Genomic DNA, 21,037 nt, shown 5'->3' with positions numbered 1-21,037 from the left:
CCGCAGCTGGGGGAGGGGCGGTGGTGGCGGCGGCAGCAGCAGCACATGGTGCAGTTTCTGGTTCCACTTCTTCCCTACAAGTAGGCTCCTGCGGGGAACCTAGGGGGGCTCTCCCCCTTCCCACATGGGAAGCCAGCACTGGTGCTTCAATCTTGCAGGGAGCCAAGAGGCTGGAGTGCCAGTGCAGGCTCCCTGCTGTGGGGGCAGTAAGGGAGAGTGTGAGCTCGAGCAGCAAGAGACCCATATCTGGTTCCCTAGTGAGCCATATTTTGCTCAGGAGCCTTAGGTTGGCGAACTCTGATCTAGTGTGGGGAAATGGATCAGTCCCACAGGGATGACAGGAACAATCTACCCTCTTTGATCCTTCAGCTGAGTCACAGATGCATGCAGGTAGGTGGGAAAAACTCCTCTAGGCCAGAGAGAAATTCAAGTTGGGGTGACATGGTCCCAACAGAAGATAAATAGGATCCCATCTCACCATCTCTCTGACTATGCTAAACTAGCTTTCTTGGTTGTGCTTCTTTCCAACATTGCAGCAGCCAGCTTGGTGACATGGCTGAGTCCATTAGTCTCTTGACTAGATAGGAGGAGGAGATGTGGGAGATTTTTCTCCCACAGAGCCTACTCTAGCTAATGCATAGCCCAATCCACTCAAGTACCCAAAACTAAGTTAAGATTTGCAAGTGTTTAATTGCTCTGAACAGAAAATTTGGTTGAGCCTAGAATAGTTGCTAGAGGCAGAATGAAATAGGGTCCTCAGAGGTGTACTGACTTCAATCCTTTCCTGCCTGATAAGCCTGTTTTTGCCTTCATAGAAGGTGCAAAACCAGAAGATCTGCTTTAACATACCTGTAAATCCTCCCTGTGGAGACGAAAATGAAATGCATTTTTGCAATATTGATATGTAAGCAAAGGGCTATATAATCAAGTTCAAGATCTCCAATCACTGGACCATAAATATTTAAGTTTATCTGATAAATACAACATTTCTACTTACCTGTCATAACTCAAGTTCATGTGTATTTCATTTCATGACCTAATGATTTACAATGCTCAAATTCCCTGCTCTTAGATGTTTGGGTTTTTACTTTCTATTACAAGATAGGGTTTCAAATCCGGAGTTGGCATTTTGGCAAAGAAAAGGCTTTGTTTCGCTTTTTTAAAAATGATGACGGGAATTTAATACACTGTCATCTATATACTTTTGTTATGGTAGCGACCTGCTGAAGTGTTTTGTCATTGGGGCTCAAATTCATATATCAATTTGAATTGCCCAATCCTGGCTCTGTTTGGATTTGAGGTTCACAGCTAAAAGCAAATTTCTGTCAAAATAAAACAGTTTGACAGAATTATCTCATTTGGCAATTATCTGGAGCATTCTACTACATCTCATTCCCAATTCTGGCATCTTTTCATGAGCAACAGAAATGACTAGTTTAAGTCTCGAACTTCTGTCTCTCAGACTTGTATAAGAATGCAGAACGCCCATACATTCGTTTAACTTCCTATTTCTTACCTGAATTAGAATCCTAGTACTTAATACATACGCTGTGCAAAAGTGAAACAAACAGGTTTATATTATTCTTATGTAAGACTAAATTCCATGTAACATTGCCTTAACTAGGCTTGAACAGGAAGATAAAAAGAGAACCCATTGTAACCCATTTCTAGCTAATATTTCCCTACCCGCATGTGCGAACATTTTAGATTGATTATTTGAAGAACTACTTTTCTTAAATATGAGTGGTTTATTTCACTATAATTAAAAATTCTGAAATGTTTGAACACAAATTGCTTGGGTCAAAGTCCGAAAATAAAGTTATTAGCCAAATAAACACCATTGTACAATAACTTCAGACTGAATTGTCAGAGAGATTTGTGGTACTATTCAGCCTGACTATAGCTATTACACTCCCCTTCTAACTTTTTTGAAACTGGGATAGTTTATATACTTCAGTAGTCTGTGTCACTAACATCAAACCATGTAAGCCACATAAAAGGAAAATCCCAGTTAATTTTGATAATTTCCTTCTAGAACAGGATAAATTTGAGTCCAAGCCATGTAATTTGTGTCCAGATTCAAATTTCTCTGAAGCTGAAAGATATCAAAATCATGAATTTGGTTCAGGCTCTCTCTACATACATAATGTCAGTACTATATCATGCTACAATTTCCACAATGCTGTGCCACGTGTGATGGTGTAAAAAATTCCAAACAAACCTGTCACTTAAAGTCACGTTAATAGTTGATTAAAAATAATACAATGCTGCCATCACCTGCCGTTGCTGGGCTGCTGTGGAGAATGTCTGGAATGGTCTGAAGGCTCTGACCTCTGGTCAGGAGATCGTGAACGACTGCGGCGGGGCCTGTCATGTGATCGGTTGGAATGATCTGATGCCAGCGACTGAATTTCTGAAATGTCTGTTAAATAAAAGTTGTTTTTTATGAAATGATTGTAATTAAAATGATGATGTGACCTGCCCAAAATGGAAATAAGTTTTGCAGAAAATACATATGAAATGTGTCAGATCTTCTGCTCTGACTTCAAAATCAATCACCTAAAGTTAACATTCCTTTTCTTTCAATTGTTTTTACTTGGATAGTTTTTTTCCATATTCTTGAAGATGTCAATTCCAATGGTGTTTGAAAAATTTGTTACCAGCTCAGAGGACGGGGGAGAGAGAGAAATCTGACTCCCACATAAGGATTTCACATCTTCATGATCCAATGAAATAAGCAACATATTTTACCTTAGAAAATAAGCTTCCACTCACCATCTCTTTCTGAAGCATTAGCAGAATGAATGCTGTCAGAAAGATCAGGGACATTCAAAAGAGTTGCTCTTTCATCTCGTTGAACCACCATCTTCAACTTGCCTTTTGACCTTTCTATTAGAGTCTTTGCATCTGTCAGTGACATATTTTCTGTGACTGTGCCGTTTATCTGTAATAGAGCAAAAAGACTAGACGTAAAAACTGAACAGAAAATAATCTAGCGCCACTGACTCCTTTGAAGCAAAAAACATACAAAAAAAGTTTGCCCTCCCTTAACGAAGTATTTTTAACTCTACCAGTTTTAAAGGCATAATTTTGAGCAGTTAATATAATTCTGCTGTTAAATGGGCTTCAACATTGTTTTAAAAATGAAAAAAAACAAACATCATCAGTATCTAAGCAAGCAACTAAAAGTTTAAGCAGGCAAATTAACTGAAACAGACCAAAAATTTAAGGGAATTCATACTTCATCTTGTAGAACTGATGATTCTGGAAACTATTTCAAGTCCAACCCCATTTCTAATTCAACTGAGTCCTCAATTTTGCCACCTCCCTCTTTGCCATGCAAGCCTCCAATTCATTTATCAGATTTAGATTGCCTTGATCAATATTATATACAAATTAAAATTTAAATGATACATGGTGGGATTTAGAAATATCAAAAGTTATTTAGTCAAGAGAAATGAATATAATATGTACTCATCATGCAGTACTATGAAAATAATGCGAACACGTCTGAGCCATGGAACAGAAAAATAATGCTGATCTTGAAAATTTATATATTTCAAGTCTCGTTACTTAAATCTATATTAAGAAACCTAACTTAATTTATTTTATAAAGCATTACTAAACTCTGCAGAGCAGCAGAAGTATTTGCCCTTGTGCACCAATTGCTCAAATAAAATTATGATTTGTAGGCAACAAGGCTCTTACTTGGGCTGGTGGCAGGCAATCCCAACCCCAGCTTACAACCATATAGTTGTCCCCTGCAAGTGGAAACTGCAAGTATAGCATCGTTCCACTCAGCCCCCTCCCTTTCCATGTTATGGAAACAGTCTAATTCTAGGCACATCTCATTTTCCTGCATAACCAAACCCCGACCTTGCTTTAAGTTAGGATAAAAGGAAGCTGCATACCAAATGTGGTTGTCTTAGTTCTTACTGTTTAGGAGTTCTTGAAGAAATAGACTCTCACTCACACACACACTCACACACAGACACAATGTATTTTATTATTATTTAATATATATTAAAAATAATTCACTGTAAGGAATCTGATTGAGATGCCTAATAGTATGATTCTGCACCAGAACTACTAAAGTAATGCTTAATCTTCAAACCCTTGCCCAGACAAATAGCCCCAATGGCTTCTCTAACTATACTACGACAAAGGCAGTATTTTAATAACTGGGCCTTCAAACTCGCCCTAATTATAAGCTCAGCTGTGAAGAGTGAGTGAAACTTCATAAAATGTCAAAATAATTATGAATATTAGTTATGGGGAAGAAAGTAGAAAAGGGTGTGCCTTGACTGTGTTTGTCTTTCACTTGTAATGTGCCTACAAGCTAGTGACAGAAGCTGATCTCTAAATCTTTGATGTTCTTTTGTCTCATTTTGACTTCTAGTAAATGCACTGTGCTTTAACAATATAAATGATAGCTCCAGCCCCTCAACTTTTTTTAAAAACTTCCCCCATCCCCCCAAAAAGGGCAATTACCAAGTTCTACTGTCAAAAGGGGGTTTACCTTCTGAAAACTCTTTCCAGCTAAAGGGAAAGGGAACAAAGGATGGTGTTAAAATAAAAGCCTTACTTAATACCTTATATTTCAAACACTAACAAGTTTTTCCTTCTCTTCAGTATCTTTAATTAAAAGTTTTTTAAAATGTCATGGCTTGTTTGCCATGGCACTAAGCAGGCTGAGATTTCCAAATACAAAGCCTTGTTTAACACTGTTTAACGTGGGACACTGTTAGCACCTTCATCTATTTGGGCCCATATAATTCATGAAAATACATACAACAGGACTACTCATTTGAGAAAAGGTTGCAGAATCAGACTTTTTACTTTCCATCCTCAAAACTTACAAAGCCTAATATTTCTTCTGTTCAAAGTAATACGTAGCAGAAAGGCAGTCACTTCTTGTGCAATCAATATTCCATTTTCTTTGCTAAGCAAAGAGCCATTTACTGTACCTTCAATACAACATCACCTTCCTGAATGTTGCCATCTCTTGCTGCCAGACTATCCTGTGATATTTCTTTCACAAATATGTGGCTGGCCAAGCGCAAACCATATTCTGTTTAGAATTAAAAAAAAAATGCAAATCACAATTTAAAGAAGCAACATTTATGGATTTCAAACACTGATTTCCAGATTTACATTCCAAGGAAGGATGCTAAGAGGCGGTTAACTGGCTAAAGGAAGGGGTCACTGCCAGCTCACATCATTCCAGGAGCTACCCCTGCTGCAGCTCTGTAGTTTAAATGCAGCAGAAGCCAGGCGTCCAGTTAAAATGCAGAGCCGCAGCAGGGATAGCTCCTGGCACCGGCACGAGCCAGGCTTGCTCAGTCCCGACTTACTCTGGGTCCAGCAGCCAGAGCTAGGACCCCCTGCAGAGCAGCCTTGGCTCACAGCAAACCTGGGCCCCCCACGGGCAGAGGCTGCTTTGTGGCAGGCGCTTCAACCCCTACCTCTGATAGAGGCAGAAGCAGGGTGGAGGTTGGGGAAGGGAAGGGGAAGGAGTAGGCAACAAGGGGAGGGGCAATATGAGCAGCTGACTCGACTACTCACTTACATCCCTAATTGAAAGCCCAAAAAGAACCCACTGTTTTTAATACAGTAGAGTATTGAGGGTTATACTGAAATGGTATTGTTAAGCCATAGTGCGGATACACTGTACAACTGCCAAACATGAAATTTCCTGTACTATGAATTATGGTGGGAATCTTACATTTGCACATGGCTATTTCTTAGGCCATGAGGGAAGGTCGGCTGAAGGTACGCTATTCCAGCTATGTAAAAAATGTAGCTGGAGTTGACATACCTTACTTAACTCAAGCTTTGCTGACTTGTTGCTGTGAGGACAGCACCAAGAGAAATGTTCCTGTCTACTTCCCATATTCCTCTCGAGGAATAAGAATACCGGCGCAACTGGGGCACCCACGGCATTCGATTGAGTGGGTGTTTACTAGACCTACTAAATCGAATGCTGGAAGATCAACTGCTGCAGTGGCAATCTTCCCACAAGTGAAGACATGACCTCAGTAACTAAGGTATACTAATCCCTGTTTTCACACTGGCTGGCAGACTGGCTGCCAGTGTAGTAATTTACATGAATGCTTTATTCTTCAATTGTTCTGTGATTATCTAAACCATGACTGGCCCTTATAACTAGAACAAACAAGTTGTTTGCCAGCAATAAAGATGCTGCCTCCACTTCACACAAAAATATACAAAAATCAACAAGGCTGTCAAACTACTGGAAGGGAAAGATTCCCCCCCCCCCCCCCCCCCCCCCAAGTAAAAGCCTCAGTCCCCTCATTTCCTTTCTTCCCTTTCTTGCTAAAATTTTCCTCTGTATAGGTCAGCAAGATTATGGACCTCATAGCACCTTACTAATTAAACCCAGTTATTATAAAGCAGCCTTCTCCATCCCTCACATAAGTCTCATTATCTTTCCAATGACCACCAAAACTTTCAGATCATACATAATTATGTAGCAGTTGTGTAATTTGCTTTAATATAGCCACATTATAAATGAGAAAGAGAGACATTATCCATAACTGCATATACGGTGGGGTTTTTATTTGTTTCTTAGTTTTGGTGGGTTTTTTTTAATTAAGTTATGAGGAGTCCTGTGGCACCTTTTAGACTAACTGAAGTGTAGGAGCATAAGCTTTCGTGGGCAAAGACCCACTTCGTCAGATGCAGTTTAATTAAGTTGGCCATCTTTCATAAAAAGCCTGGTAGAAATCTTAACATTAATTCGATGTTAAAGTTAATTACACAGACGCGCACACACACACGCACAATACATACTATTCAATTTGTGTTTGTAAAATTGTAGTGGATAACAGAAGTTGGATATGTGGTTATACTATTTCATTACAGTCCCACCGTAAGTGAAAATTTGTGTTCCCTTCATCAATCATTTAACTGGTAAAAAACAAGGGAGGAAAAATCTAGCACTGAAAGTATGTTAGTTTTCAGACAGTTATAGACTTTTGCAAGCGTGTGTATGTAGCTGTCTAGTCTAGTCTGGGGAGTCCTTAGCAACGTAACACTTAATTCAATATAAAATTCAACCTTTAACACTTAGGTATAAAATGACAACCAAAAACATGAAGGAGACAGCAAAAACTTATTGGGCATACCTTCATTTTTCCTGGATTTCACCAATGTTACTTTGGTGGGTTTTGCAGGCTGACTGGAAGCAACAGATCTTCTATCTGATCTTGGCGATAAACTTCTCTCTCTGCTTCCACTTCGGTCTCTTACCCAGTTCTTCTCATGCCTTCTGCTGACACCAGAGCCGCTGCGTGCACTCCTTGGATCATGCATTTCCTCTTCATAACTATCTTCCTCATTTTCAGATACTGGCTCACGTTCCGGACGGGCTACTGGAATCTGAATTTTCTTCATTCTTCGAATGGTCTATAACCAAGAGCATTAACTACTTAGTTTCTGGTTAAAATGCACATCTTTATAAAAGTCTCAATATTCTGCAATGGGCCACCACTGACTTACACTACTGTATCAAAAGGTGACTTAGGGGGCCTCAATATGCAAGATGACATCCATACCCCAAAGGCCTTAAAGTCAAAAAATAGGGTAGAAAAGGGGAGGGAGAATAAGGGCAACTTTACATAAGTACATGCAGGACTTATTACAAATAAATCTGTGGCCAAGAAGCAGCCAGTTAAGGAACAAGTTGCAGCGTTGCACCAGGCTTGATGTTGTCAATGATCTTTTCAATACTAATAAATCCGTTAAAACTCCAAAATGCCAATACTAGGGGGAGGGGACGGGGAGAGGAGCAGCAGCAAGGCTTACCTGAAATACATAACCCAGTGAAGTCAGGCAAACAATTTTTCACTGTGCTCCAAGATTCAAGGCAGGGTTGGAGCTGAGAGATTCAGAGTGTAGGACGGGGCTCTGGCTAGGAGTGCGGGAACAGACTCAGGGCAGGAGGTGGGTATGGAGCTGGAAGGTCTAAGAGGGAATTAGGGTGGTGGAGCAGGCTCAGGGCTGAAGTACTGGGTCTGGAAGAGAATCAGGGACTCGGGTGCAGGAGGCGGCTCAGGACTGGGGCAGGAGGTTGGGATGCGGGGTGCTTACCTGTGATAGCTCCCGTTTGGTGTGGGAGAACAGGTGGCTCCACACAGCCCTGTGCGCACATGCAGGCACCACCCCCACAAGTTCCACTGGCTGCGATTTTCAGCCAATGGGAGCTGCAGAGACTGAGCCTCCGGGTGGGGGGTTTCGAGTGGGGAACAGAGCTTTCCAGCATTCACAGCAACCAGAGTGGGAGAAAGGAACAGCAGCATGCAGAGCTCTCTCTCTCTCTCTCTCTCCCTCCCTCCCTCCACCAGGAAGAGCTGGCCCAGCACACAGAAGCTTCATGGGATACAGCACTGGGTTAAGGGGATCCCCTCGGCACTGGGCTACAGCCTCTAAAGCTCCTTTCTTATTCTGGCCCTGCTACTGGGGCCAGAGGAGTGCATCTCTCCCCAGCCGCAGCAACTCCCTGTTGGGGCTGGAGACATGTGTCACTTCTCTGGCCCCAGCATGGAGCTGCCACAACCAGGAAAGAGGCACACTCCTCCAGCCTCAGCAGGGAGTTGTCACAGCTGGGGGAGAGGGGCAGCAGTTCCATGTGAGGCAACCCTAAGCCCCTGCATGGATTTATTAGGAGCTGTGCAGTCATACATCTTAAAGGGAACCCTGCTGACAAGAGGACTAAAGCTAAAAGTAAATTATCTTGCAAGAGGACAGCGGCCAAAACATGTAAATCCTCTCCTCAAGCATTATACAGATACCTTGTTTTTCATCCTTTGAATTCCCTCCATTTTATGTTTTGACATACAAACTTAATCATCAGAGGTCATCAGATCCAGTCCCCTGCTTAACAGCAGGACCAAGTGCCATCTAGATCATCCTTAGATAGATGTTTGTCTAACCTGTTCTTAAGTACCTCCAATGATGGGAGATTTCACAATCTCCCTAAGCAATTTACTCCAGTGCTTAAGCACCCTGACACTTACTTTTTCCTAATGCCCAATACTCAAGGATAAGCTTCAGTGTACTAACGTTATTAAAATGCTTAAACATCTTCTCATCAATTTTCTTGTAATAATTCACAAATTATTACAAAAGTCGTTTTACTTGGGAAAAGTGGAGGCCAAAGTGACGGGTCTCACATGAAAAATCAAGGCCACAAGTGGGATGTGTAGTCAGCCTGACAAAATGAATCTACACAAGGTTTTCAAGAACACTCAGGAAGAAGGCTGTCAAAACCTCCCACCACCAAACAGGCTTAGGCTATGCCAGGAGAAAAAATTCTGCCAACGCAAGGCAAGAGTCCAATAATAGCCTCAAGAAAGATGTGTTGTGGAAATCCATCTAGGGAATCTGACTGAAGAGAAATCTGACGAAAAATTCTGCTTCAGAGCAAAAGTGGACATATGCCAGAGCTAAATAATGCCATAGGGAGATTAGTCCAGGATGGAGCTGTCTAACAAGTCTCTTAAGATGCTATCAAGCTCCAAGGAAAGCTGCAGAAGGCCAGAATGGAAGATAGTGAACAATGAGCTATGACAAGACTCAGATAAAGATACACTTTTTTTAATGTGGTGTCCTTGATTGTTTCAGTCCTAAACAAACCAGTACTCTAGGAGCAGTGCACTAGAAGCTGTGGTCTATGTGTTATTTTATATATAAAAAAAGGTACTCCAATAATCCTAGCCCAGGAAAATCTAATTTATAAGAGGACAAAATTGAAAAGTACATGAAATGTGCAAGTTAACTTCAATCACTGGTAATCTATAGATTTTTACCATTTTTAAGGGAGCGCAGATCTCCCTTGTGAAAGTTTTGTCATGGTCACAGTGTAACTAATATGTCTACTGTGCAGCTAGGGCCCAATCCACATCCATTTGAAGACAGCACCACATCTGCACTCAGTAGAAATCAGGAGGCAGAAGAAACTATGATACAAGGATTTAGGTTGGGTCTAAATTCCTGCATTTTTTGGCAGGTGTAACTCATATGGAAAAAGAGGAAACCCCTTTAATCTGGACTAGTGCAGCGTTCTGCTTTTCTTGTCAGTTACATTATGTGTTTTGTCACATCAGCACATATTTATTTTCCCACTGCAGTCCAAACAAAGTGGTAACAGCTCTTGCAGTGCAATGCCACATGTTAATACCACAGGGCTGCAAGTCTATTTAAAGGGGAAAACAATCAAAGCCACACAAACCAGTAACGAAGTACTCAAAACTCTGACAACCTACTGAACACTGAATAGTAGTTCTGTTGGAGTTTCAAACCCACGAGCCTACTAGGATTGTGCTTATGCAAAACAGAGGGAAGAAAACATTACTATTGGAAGTTCAAAGTAAATTTATCCCTGGAATGATAATCTAGGATATTAAAAGAAACTAACTATGTTTATATATTCTACTTCAAGAATAATACTCTGTAAATATTTGGGAACTATAATATTTTCTTCCATTAATTATTGTTGGTGGCTATTGTGCCTATGTCCAAAAAAATACTTCAGATCATGCCATTTCTGCAGCAAACCACCAAAATCTCCACTGATTTGCTTTGGAGCATTAATCTGAAATGCCAACTTTCAAATATAAAAAGTTTTATAGCTTGATATGCAAGTTGTTTTTGATGACTACAACTTAGTGGATTGCCAGATTTATAAATGTGTAGCACTCCAACTATTGCAAATCTGTACGAGCTTGTGAAAAAAGCACCACAGACCTTGTGAGGAAAACCATTAAAGCTCCAAAAACTAAACCACTTTTTAAAATTAAACAATTGCCTATGCGTTTATTTTTTTTCTTTTTTAGAAAAATAAATCTGCGACGTTTACAGAAAACCAGATTACTACCTTTTAGTAATAACTGGTTTTGTTGTTTTGCAAATTCAAAAGCCATTTGTATCCTCTGAATAAGTCTGAAATTATAGGAATTAAAGTAATTACACCTTATCTTGGCAAATTATGTTTACTGAACACAAAGATGTGTTTGTTGGGGGCTTGAATGAAGAGTGAAGACCTTCAGCACCGACTAGAGGTTGAGAAGCCTGATAGAAGTATGCTTGCAGAAAAAAATAATGGATACATGAACTGTCCCAGCAGCCTGGGAAAAGTCTCCTTCAGAGTGAGGAGATACATTTTGTTACCCAAAGTCATATCTTCTGACTACCCTGTCTTGATAATCCTACTTGACAGATACCTCTTCCACAAGACAACATGCACAGTTCCACCAGCTACTAACTGTGTAGGCATTTGTACTAAAAGTAAGGTTTAAAAACACATTCACTTACTATTTTGGCATTTTTACCACTTTTCCTCAACTGTTGAACAGCAAATGCATGCTCCACATTATCCATTGAGACTCCATTAACCATTGCCACACGGTCATTTTCTCTAAACAAAAAGTAATGCAGTGTATGATAAAAGAAAAAAAAACATTAAAGATCCAAAAGAATGAGCCTTTAAAAATGAGTCATTGAAGAAGCCACTTGCAGGGTCACAGGATTAGTGTGCAACTATCATATCTTGATATCTATTAAGGTAAGCAGGAAATTAATTAGAATCAAGCACTGTTATCCCAAAGCCCAATGAAGTTGTAATTTACCACAGAAGGGAAAAAAATGTAACACTCACTGTAGCAGTCCTTCTGCTGGACCTCCTTTCAGGACATCAGATATAACTATCGATGTTTCACCACTCTGAAAGTGGGGATTATCTCTTCCACCAGATATTGCAATGCCAAACCCAAATCCTGGAGCCTAAAACAGAACACAAAAACCATCCTCAGACATCACATGACCTGGTATGTTTATATAAAGAGCCCATATTGCAGTTCATGCTATTTCATGATATTACCATCATTTTAATACACTTCCAAGCAAAAATAGTAGTACAGAATTAAGGACTAAGAATACTTCACTCTTCTATAGCATTTTTCATCTATGCTTGTAAAAGTATTTTACAGAAAGATTAAGTATCACAGACAGTCTGCTATTAAACTAAAGGGGTATGCCAACGAAGAAGAACACAACACAAAGCACTAAAATGCCTCAAGAGGAAGACAGCAGCTGATAAACGGGAGAGTATACAACAAAGAACAATTGTAAGTGCTGGGGAAATTTTGAATTATCTTTTTAAATTTCCACAACTTGGAATTTAGGCAGAACCTTAGGAGTTCACATCCACACACATATGAAGAGTGGGGGTGTAAAAAGGGTTAAAAATACTGTGTAACTAATCACAATTTAATTGGTTTAATGCTGGTATTTTTTAACCCGTTAGTGGCTGTCTCCAGGAGGTGACCAAAGACTATATGCATCAGCTTATCGGTTAACCAGTTAAACTATTACATCACTAATGAAGATGGCCTCAAATTGGTTACAACACACATCAGCTCTGTCCCTTATCTCAAAGGCTGCACCTCCAGCAAGCACAGTACCCATTAATATGCTGAGTTAATGGTTCAGTACAATTCTTCCTCCTGCAGCACTGAAATGTTTCTTAAGTTTCATATTGCAGTATTCAGCCAACCTGATCCTGCTTAGCTCAAGTACAGACAACATGACAGTACAAGATAGTACGTTTTCCAAGCTCAATTCTTAGCAATCTAACAGTAGGACCACTTGTGCCATTAAATACATGAAAACCTTGTCAGTACTGGCAAGTCATCTGCATCTTAACTAGACTCATTTGCTTCAGTCTTTTGCCTCTAGTGTGCTCTCCCTTTGCAGCAAGGTCAATGCCTCTGAAAAGTTATTGCTACTAGGTATTTCAAGATATGACAATTATCCTTACAATTTCTAATCTGCCCAGAAGTCACAATGGTGAGAAGCAAATTTTAAGACATTAGATTTAATAAACTGAATGGGAAACAAAACACTATCTTAAGTAAGTATGATATCTTATGTCAAGATTTAGTGTCATGTAGCATTTTAAAATATTTCTTCATACATTTTTCCATGCAATGGAAATAAAACTGTGTTTCTTAAACTCTATTTTCCAACACAAAGCTTTACTTTGTGCATCAACTCCACCATACCTGGAACAGACAGCCTGCAATGCCTAGAAATAGTAGTCACCAATGAGGAGCAGAGGAAGCTCATTCTGGTGGATGTCATGGTGCTCTTTGAGAACAGGACCCTGGACTTCCACGGGGCCCAAACCTCACAAGGTAGAGAAATACACCCTTGTGGCCAACACCCTGAGAACCCAGGGCTACTAGGTGGAAATGCACAACCTGATTGGGGCCTAAGAGCTTGAGATCCTAACCAAGAGCCAGTACTGAGAGCACCTATAGTCAGTCGAAACTATGCTCAGCTTATGTGGCAGTTGACGGTGTCCAATGCCGTAAGATGGTCAAAGGACGGAACACATCACCGGTCACAGACAGTACGAAGACTGATAAACAATACTGCTGACAAAGGACACAATCAGGGAAATAGCACAGATTCTTCCTTGGCAGATCGAATCTTCCTATGGTGAGCCTACCCAGATACCAACACACTGACAATCTCCACCTGTTTACATATCCACTTATCACGACTAATTCTGTATAACTTTGCATGGGTGATGTACCCGAACACTTATTCCCTCCTATGTAACTCCTTGCACACCATGGCATGGCTCTACGCATCTCCTGGATAGGGCTGTGTGCAAGGAAGGCCACCAAAGATGCCTGTGTTCTAGTAAAATGGGCTCTGACAATCGGTAGCAGTGGGACCTTTGCCAGCTCATAACAAGTCTTTATGCCAGAGGTGAGCCAGTTGGAAATGCTCTGCAAATAAAACAGAAGGCTCTTCATCCTACTTGCTGTTGCAATAAAAAGTTGGGTTGATTTATGGAAAGGCCTGGCATCCTCTAAGTAGAAAGACATGGCTCTCTGGGCATCCAAGGCATGTGTAGTGATCACTCCTCAGCCATCTGGTGTAGCTTAGGACAAAAAACACCAGCGCGAATAGGACCCTGTTAATTCAGAAGAAAGATCATTTTTGGAAGGAAAGCCATATGGGACTGCATCTAGACCTTATCTTTATAAAAAATGTCTCTAGCGGTTCTGAGTTTAAGGCCTTAATCTCAGAGACCCCATCTTGCTGATGTCACAGCCCCCAAGAAAGTGATCTTCCAGGGCAAGTAGGAAAGGGAGCAGGAGTCCAACAACTTCAAGGGCTGGCTGGTTAGCCTGGAGAGGACCAGCTTAAGAACCCACTGTGGGACAGGAGCCTGCACTTGTGGGTAAAGTCAAACAAGCTGAAGTTGAATCCAGATAAAACTGAGGTCCTGTGGATCAAGAGGTCATCTGTTTGGGAATGTGGTATGGTACCTGTTCTAGCTGGAGTTACTCTTCCCCCTGGAAGAATAGGGACACAGCTTGGGAGTCCTTCTGGACCCTTTTTTAACATTTAAGAACCAGATTTCTTCAGTGGACAGGAGTGCTTTTGGGGCAGCTACATCTGATCCATCAGCTGTGACCCTTCCTGAACAAGCATGTCTGAGCCAGAGCGATCCATGCTCTTGTTACATCCCAGCAGGATTACTGTAATTCACTCTACGTGGGGCTGCCTCTAAACAGACTTCGGAAACTGCAACTGGTCCAGAATGTGGCTACTCGAGTTTTAACAAATACTCGTTATACAGAGCACATTATGCCAGTACTCCTCCCAGCATGACTGTCCCTCTAGGTTTAGGCAAGGAGCAGACATGCCAAGAAGTGGAGAGACTCAAGATCGGGGTGCAGAAGGCAACTGTCCTCCTGTGACAGCAAGTCCGGTCCTCTGGAAACGGGCCAAAGAGGAGCCAAACCAGCTCTTGAGCATACTGAACCAATGTTGGTGAGGTTATACTGGAGAGATCACCTGTGCTTTTTCCTCTTGATTTTTTATCAGGAGTCTGCTGATCAGAAAAATGGGTGGAACCTGTACATCAGATCCCCTGACCATGACAGGAGAAAGGCTTTTGAGAGGGAACCTTTGCTCCAGCCTCACCAGGAGCAAAACTGATAGCATTTACTGTTTCATCTGGTGGTGAATGTGTCGATTTAGGGAGTCCCCAACCTCTGGAAGATCATGTAGACCACCTCTGGGTGTAGCAATCACTTGTGGTGAGAGAAATCCCTGCTGAAATAATCCACTAGCATACTCCTAATGCCAGAGAAGTGGCATGCTTCCAGGCGGATACTGTGATCTATGTTGGAGTCCCACAGACAGTGTCTCATGGAAGAAGGCTAACAAACATGCTCCTGTTGTCTATTGATGTAAAACAATGGTCTCCAACCTTTACACACCGAAGATCACTTTTTAAATCTCAGAACAGGGGAAGATCTACCACCCCGCCCCTTCCTTGAAGCCCCGCCCCTTTCTATTCTCCTTCTGTCCATCACTTGCTATCCCCAGCCCTTACTTACACACTCTGAGAAACAGTTTATTATGTGAGATACAAAATTAAAATCACGTGTTTATAGTTATGAAATAAATGGTCTGTTGTTTATTCATGCTATTTAAATCTAAAATGAAGCATTTATAATTATACATTTTGTGGGGACAGACTTCTGTGGCTGGGGGCAGGGGAGTGGAGTCTGGGAGCCGCGACAGGGTGCCAGTGGGGACAAGAATGGGGACAGAGTTCTGTAGCTGGGGACAGAGTTTGGGGAATGGGGACTGAGTTCTGTAGCTGGTGACAGGGGAGTAGAGTCTGGGAGCCGAGTCTGGGAGCTGGGTGGCAGCAGAGTCACCTGCATCTGCCTCCTCCCAGGATTCTCTCTCCCTCCCTCCCCCCGGCGGGAAGCCAGCACATGCCTCCTCCGGGCCCCCCGCGGTGCAGGGAAACCCTGAGCACACCTGCCCCGGGGCTAACCCCCGCCTCCTGCGGCGGGGCCAAACCCCCACAGGAGCCTGCCTCGGGGGCAACCCCCTCCCATTCCACAGTGGGGCCAAACTCCTGCGGGAGCCTGCACCAGGGGCAACCCCCACCCCTCCCGCAGCGGGGCCAAACCCCCCTTTGGCAGTGGGGTGCGGCCCCGCCCCTCCCTCCCACAGCGCAGCCAACCCCCACGGGCACCTGCCCCGGGGCCAAACCCCCCTCCCACAGCGCAGCACAGCCAACCCCCTCCTGCAGCATGGACAACCCCCGCGGGCGCCTGCCCTGGGGTCAAACCCCCCTCCCACGGCACGGCACGGCCAACTCACTTCCCTCCCGCAGCGTGGCCAAACCCCGGGGCGACCCCCGCTCCCGCGGTGCAGGGAAACCCCTGCACCCAACTCACCCCTTCGGCGCCGGCGGCGCAGGGAAGCCTCCGCACTCCTCCTCTAGGGCCAACGCACCCTCCCCCAGCACGCAATAGAGCTGTGGGAGGGGGAGCAGCCTGCATACTTCCGGAACCCCTGGAAGTGACGCGGACTTCAGAGAGGACTTCCGTCCACCCCACGGGAAGCTGGCACTACACTAGAGGTAAGTAGTGGGGCTTCTCGGGGGTGGGGGGGAAATGGAGGATGACGTTGCCCGAACGCCTCGCAATCAACTGGTCGAGGCCTCGCGATCGATGGGTTGGTGGCCACAGATGTAAAACATCAAAGCCATGTTCACCGTGAGAGCCCTTAGCATTTTGCTCAACAAGTGAGGCCAGAAGACATTGCATTCTAGTCAGACCACATTGTGTGCGACATCACTTCCTCTGGAAGCCACCACCCCTGGGTTCTGAAATCCCTAACGTGCATACCTCAGCTGAAATCCAAGGCATCCAATACCAGCTCTATAGAAGGAGGGGCTTGAAAAACGGAACTCCCTCCAGGACTTTTCCAGTGAGGCAAGTACACCTGGGGGGAATGGCGATGATCTTATCCAGGTGTTCTCTGGACTAGGAATAAACCAATGCTAGCCATTGCTGCTATGGTCGCATGCGGAGCCTGGCCTGGCGGACCACATACCAGCATGATGCCACATGACCCAGAAGATGCAGGGAATGGGAATGGGAATTTCCATTATAAGATCTGACAGGGTTTGAAATCTGTCCAATGGCAGGAACACCCCTAACTAGAGCTGAAAACCACTCTGAACAAGAGCTAATGTGGACTTTTCATTGTTGATCAGGAGTCCTAAGGAGCAGCACATGGCTTGCAAGATCCTGACATCCTACTAGACTTGTGCTGCCTTTGACCAACCAGTCATTGAGGTATGTGTATATCTGGATACACCAGTGCCTGACATAGGCAGCTACCACCACAATGCACTTGGTAACCACCCTGGGTGCCATCACCAGGGTGGTCAGGAGGACCACACGCTGGTAGTAGGCAGGACCCACTGTAAAACATTGGAAGCATCTTCGACCTGAAAAGATCACCACATGGAACTATACATCCTTCAGGTCGAGGGCAGCATACGTTTCTAGGATCCAGGGAAGGAATAATAGGGAGTAGGAAGAGCATGCGGTATTTGAGCTTTCTTAGTTATCTATTGAGATCTCGCAGATCCAGGATGGAATGTTTGCATGCTTCACAGGATCTGAAGCCTGGTGATTGGGGCATATACTGTCTGGGTCTACTGAAAACTATACCTAATACTAAAACAACGATACGGGCAACTAAGACAACTATATATAATAGGATTATGTACAATAGGGGTGGGCAGGAGGAAGTGTGGGTGAAGGGGTTTGTGAACTGGGGCAAGAGTTTGAGGAGCAGGGGAGACTATAAGGTCTAGGAGAGGATTCTGACCTGGAGGAGGTGTGTGCATGCGCAAGTCTGGGCAGGGCTGTGACAGAGCAATGGACTGGAGTGCAGGGTCTGAGGGGGATATGGGTGCAGGAGCGGGGGTGAAGAGAGTTTGAGTTACATGGGTAGAGATGCTGGAGGGACAGAAGGCTGGGGTTACTTACCTAGGCAGCTCCCAGCCAGCAAACCAGCATGTCCCCAAGGCATAGCCTTCCCTACAGGGGCTATGTTCTTCTCTGAGCCCTGAGAGCCCGGGGGAGGGGCACCATGTGAAGCCTCTTTCTCCCCACCCCCCCACCTCACAGCACTCAGAAAAAACACATGGCCCCCCAGCCAGCCACTCTCAGTACCGTGAGGAGGTGGAGCAGACAGAGTCCCTCTAAGGTGTAGGCTATCAAGCTGCCCTCACTCCCAGCAAAATCCCATTGGCCAGTTTCTGGCCAACGGGAGCTGCCTGTTTGAACAGGCAACACACAAAGCACACCCCCTACCCCTTCTCCTCAGGTGCCTAGTTATTCACACAAACACATGATGCCCGCAGCCTGTGTGAGGGCAGGGACAGGCAGGGACCATGCCTCAGAAAAGAGCCAGGCTGCTCGCTGGGAGTCACCCATGTAAGTCTCCCAGCCAGAGTCTGCCTCTGGCACTTGAGACCCTCCCTTCCCCAACCCTCTTCCCCCCACCTCACATAACCCAAACCCTCTGCTCCCCCACTCCTGAACCAATACCCCCCCCCTTCCAGAACCTGCACCCCAATCCCCCATCCCAGGTCTTACCCCTCTCCTGCCCTAGGTCACATCCCAAACCCCTGCACTCCAGTCCCAAGTCACAATTGCCTCCTTCACCCAGAATCCCTCACAGATCTCATACTCCCTCCAGCATCTTAATCCTTTATCCCAAGCTCCCTTCTGCACCCAACATCCATCCCAGACCCAGCATCTCCTCCATTAATATCTTGGAAGAGTGCAGCGGCCATAGACCGCTTTCCAAAATCTTCGAGTGGTCCCCCCCATCAAAAATTGTCAACCCCTGCTCAACGAGTATTGTAATGACTGCAGCAGTGGAACTTCACCCCAAACTTCAAGCATTCTTGTCAATTAGATTGGATTAAAAATAGCATTTGTTCTCTCTCAGACAAGATCAGTACAAATCTATAGCAATATATGGAAAACAGAACATGTTCATCTTGTAGGCTATATAACAAAATCTTTTTAAAAATTGCTTTGAACTATTTGATTTATATTTGAGCTCCACATGCAGACACTATATATTCCTCACTGCATAAGAGTGGCAAGACAATCAAAAGCCTATTATACAATTTTTGAATTGATACAGAATAATCAGAAAAAAGTGGATGTTTATCAGAGTTGGGAGAATATCTAATTTGTTTTCAGTTTCCAGACAGTTCGGGGGGGGGAGGAGGAAGGTGACCTTAAAAATTAGTTTGGGTAAAACAAAATGTTCATCAAAAATTCATCAAATTGGAAAGTTGACAAAAATTCACTTCTGGTCAAATAAAAGCACATTTTCACATGCAAATAAAGGAAATGAAGGACGAGATTCAAAGAACAGCCTATGGTGCCCGCCTACTTTACAACTTTCAGCCCATTTTTTAGGGCACTCATGCAGGATGTGGGAGATCAAGGTTCAATTCCCTCCTCTGCCTGATACGGGGAAGGGTTTCCACAATTCCTCAGCAGCAGACAGTGGTGTTGAATTAGTATTCCCATTTAGTGTTTACTACTAAAACATTCTGACTTTTTAAAGCATAGTTCTGCTCTGAAAAGCAATTGTGTAAAAATGGTATCTTCTTCCTTAAATTCACTCTGCTGCCTGACTTACTACTCGGTAAATCATGAAAAAAAAAACAAATCCTATGTGACAGTCAGTCCCTTTATGAAAGGAACTTATGGACACAAATGTGCATGATTCAGAGATGCTTTAGACAAATTGCTTCATGTAACCTATCGATCTTAATGTCTTAATCAGCTGGACTGTGTATCTTATTTCAGTGTATGTATCATTCTTGTGTGTAAAGTTAGAGATATTGTGTATGGAATGATTTACGGTTTTAATGTGCAAATGAAAGCCATCAAGAGTGTTACCTTCAATGTTTACATGGCCAACTATAAACAGGAGATTTACAGTTTACAAAGGAGATTGTTTTTGTCCTCTAAATCTTAGCAGTGGTTGGTCTGGGAAAGTCCATTACAACTGGCCAGGTAACTTCCCATGAAAAGTGGGAATCTTTAAAAAACAATAGGAAACTAGCAGGCTTTTGTCTTTGGCTGGCACACCAGAGGGAAGGAACCAAAGACCCTAGGGTGAGGAACAGCCATTAGCTAACCTTTTTCTGTAATTCTGAATTTATAATCTACTTTGCTCTGCCTATTCTCACTTATTACCACTTAAATCCTACTGCTTGTACTTAATACAATCACTTGTGTTTTCTATCAAGCCCAGTATAAATAATTACTACCTGGGGGAGCAATTGGTGTGTACATTCCTCCTTTCATTGTTGAAGGGGGCTCACCTATAGAATTCATTTGGGGTTCTGATCCCATTTGGGTAGTGCTATCCCAGAAATGGTCAGTACCTTTTCCTTGAACCTGAAGAGATTCAGTGTCTGCACTGCTTCTCTGGGGGGCAGTGATCTCAGCCTGGTGCCTTGGCTGGGGGAGACCAGGGAGTTAGGCCCAGCAGGACCAAGCAGCAGGAAGTCCCAGAAAGCAGTAAGGCGAGTAGCAGTAGCTTTGTCAGCCTTCAGGGAGGCACTCTGAGGGGCGGGGGCGCCCCGCAGTGTCTTCTGTAACCACACACTGTCACAGCCTGAACAGCTCAGAGAGAGTAAGAGGAATTTTACCCTATTTTGCATGTCAGCAACTAAATCATTAAACAAATCCCATTAGAGAACATTTACCGTTGCCGATGCCTGTGCCAGAAATAACCCAGCTGAGTTTGCAGTGGTGGCAGCCAGAAATAAAAACATTTGTAAACTGAGCAAATTTCATGTGGAAGTCAGAGGGACTAATGCAGAACCCCACAATTGTCATTTCTTAGACATGAATTACACTTGAAACACTGGCTGTGCAGTCATGATTAAATAATAAGAGACCAGTTACATGGCACATAATTTAATTGTTGTACAAATCAAGACCCTGATCCTACAACTGAATCTTTGTAAAACTCATATGTCTGTGGGGAATCATAGTTAAGTCAATACCGCTCCAGAGAGATCCACTTGGGTCCCAATCCACTTGGGTCCTGTATACTAAACCACTGCAACCAATCA

At 43.4% G+C, this 21,037-nt stretch overlaps 1 protein-coding gene across 9 annotated transcripts in view; it reads right to left on the bottom strand.

Annotated features, from left to right (window-relative positions):
- TJP1 (tight junction protein 1) overlaps positions 1-21,037 on the bottom strand; it is a 296,617-nt gene that overhangs the window by 75,028 nt on the left and 200,552 nt on the right. For all 9 annotated transcript variants that reach the window (XM_075897723.2, XM_075897725.2, XM_089781876.1 and 6 more), the window contains 6 exons: positions 11,678-11,802; positions 11,335-11,437; positions 7,149-7,428; positions 4,968-5,071; positions 2,776-2,944; positions 2,278-2,422 (listed from right to left, as the gene is read on the bottom strand). In XM_075897723.2, the coding sequence (XP_075753838.1) occupies positions 2,278-2,422; positions 2,776-2,944; positions 4,968-5,071; positions 7,149-7,428; positions 11,335-11,437; positions 11,678-11,802 (926 nt within the window). The remainder of the gene's footprint in view (positions 1-2,277; positions 2,423-2,775; positions 2,945-4,967; positions 5,072-7,148; positions 7,429-11,334; positions 11,438-11,677; positions 11,803-21,037) is intronic.

Source organism: Pelodiscus sinensis, chromosome 14, assembly GCF_052426305.1.
Source record: "Pelodiscus sinensis isolate ZL-2025 chromosome 14, ASM5242630v1, whole genome shotgun sequence".
NCBI lineage: Eukaryota > Metazoa > Chordata > Testudines > Trionychidae > Pelodiscus > Pelodiscus sinensis.
Note: the sequence above shows the minus strand (reverse complement) of the source record. Positions and strands in the feature narration are given on the sequence as shown.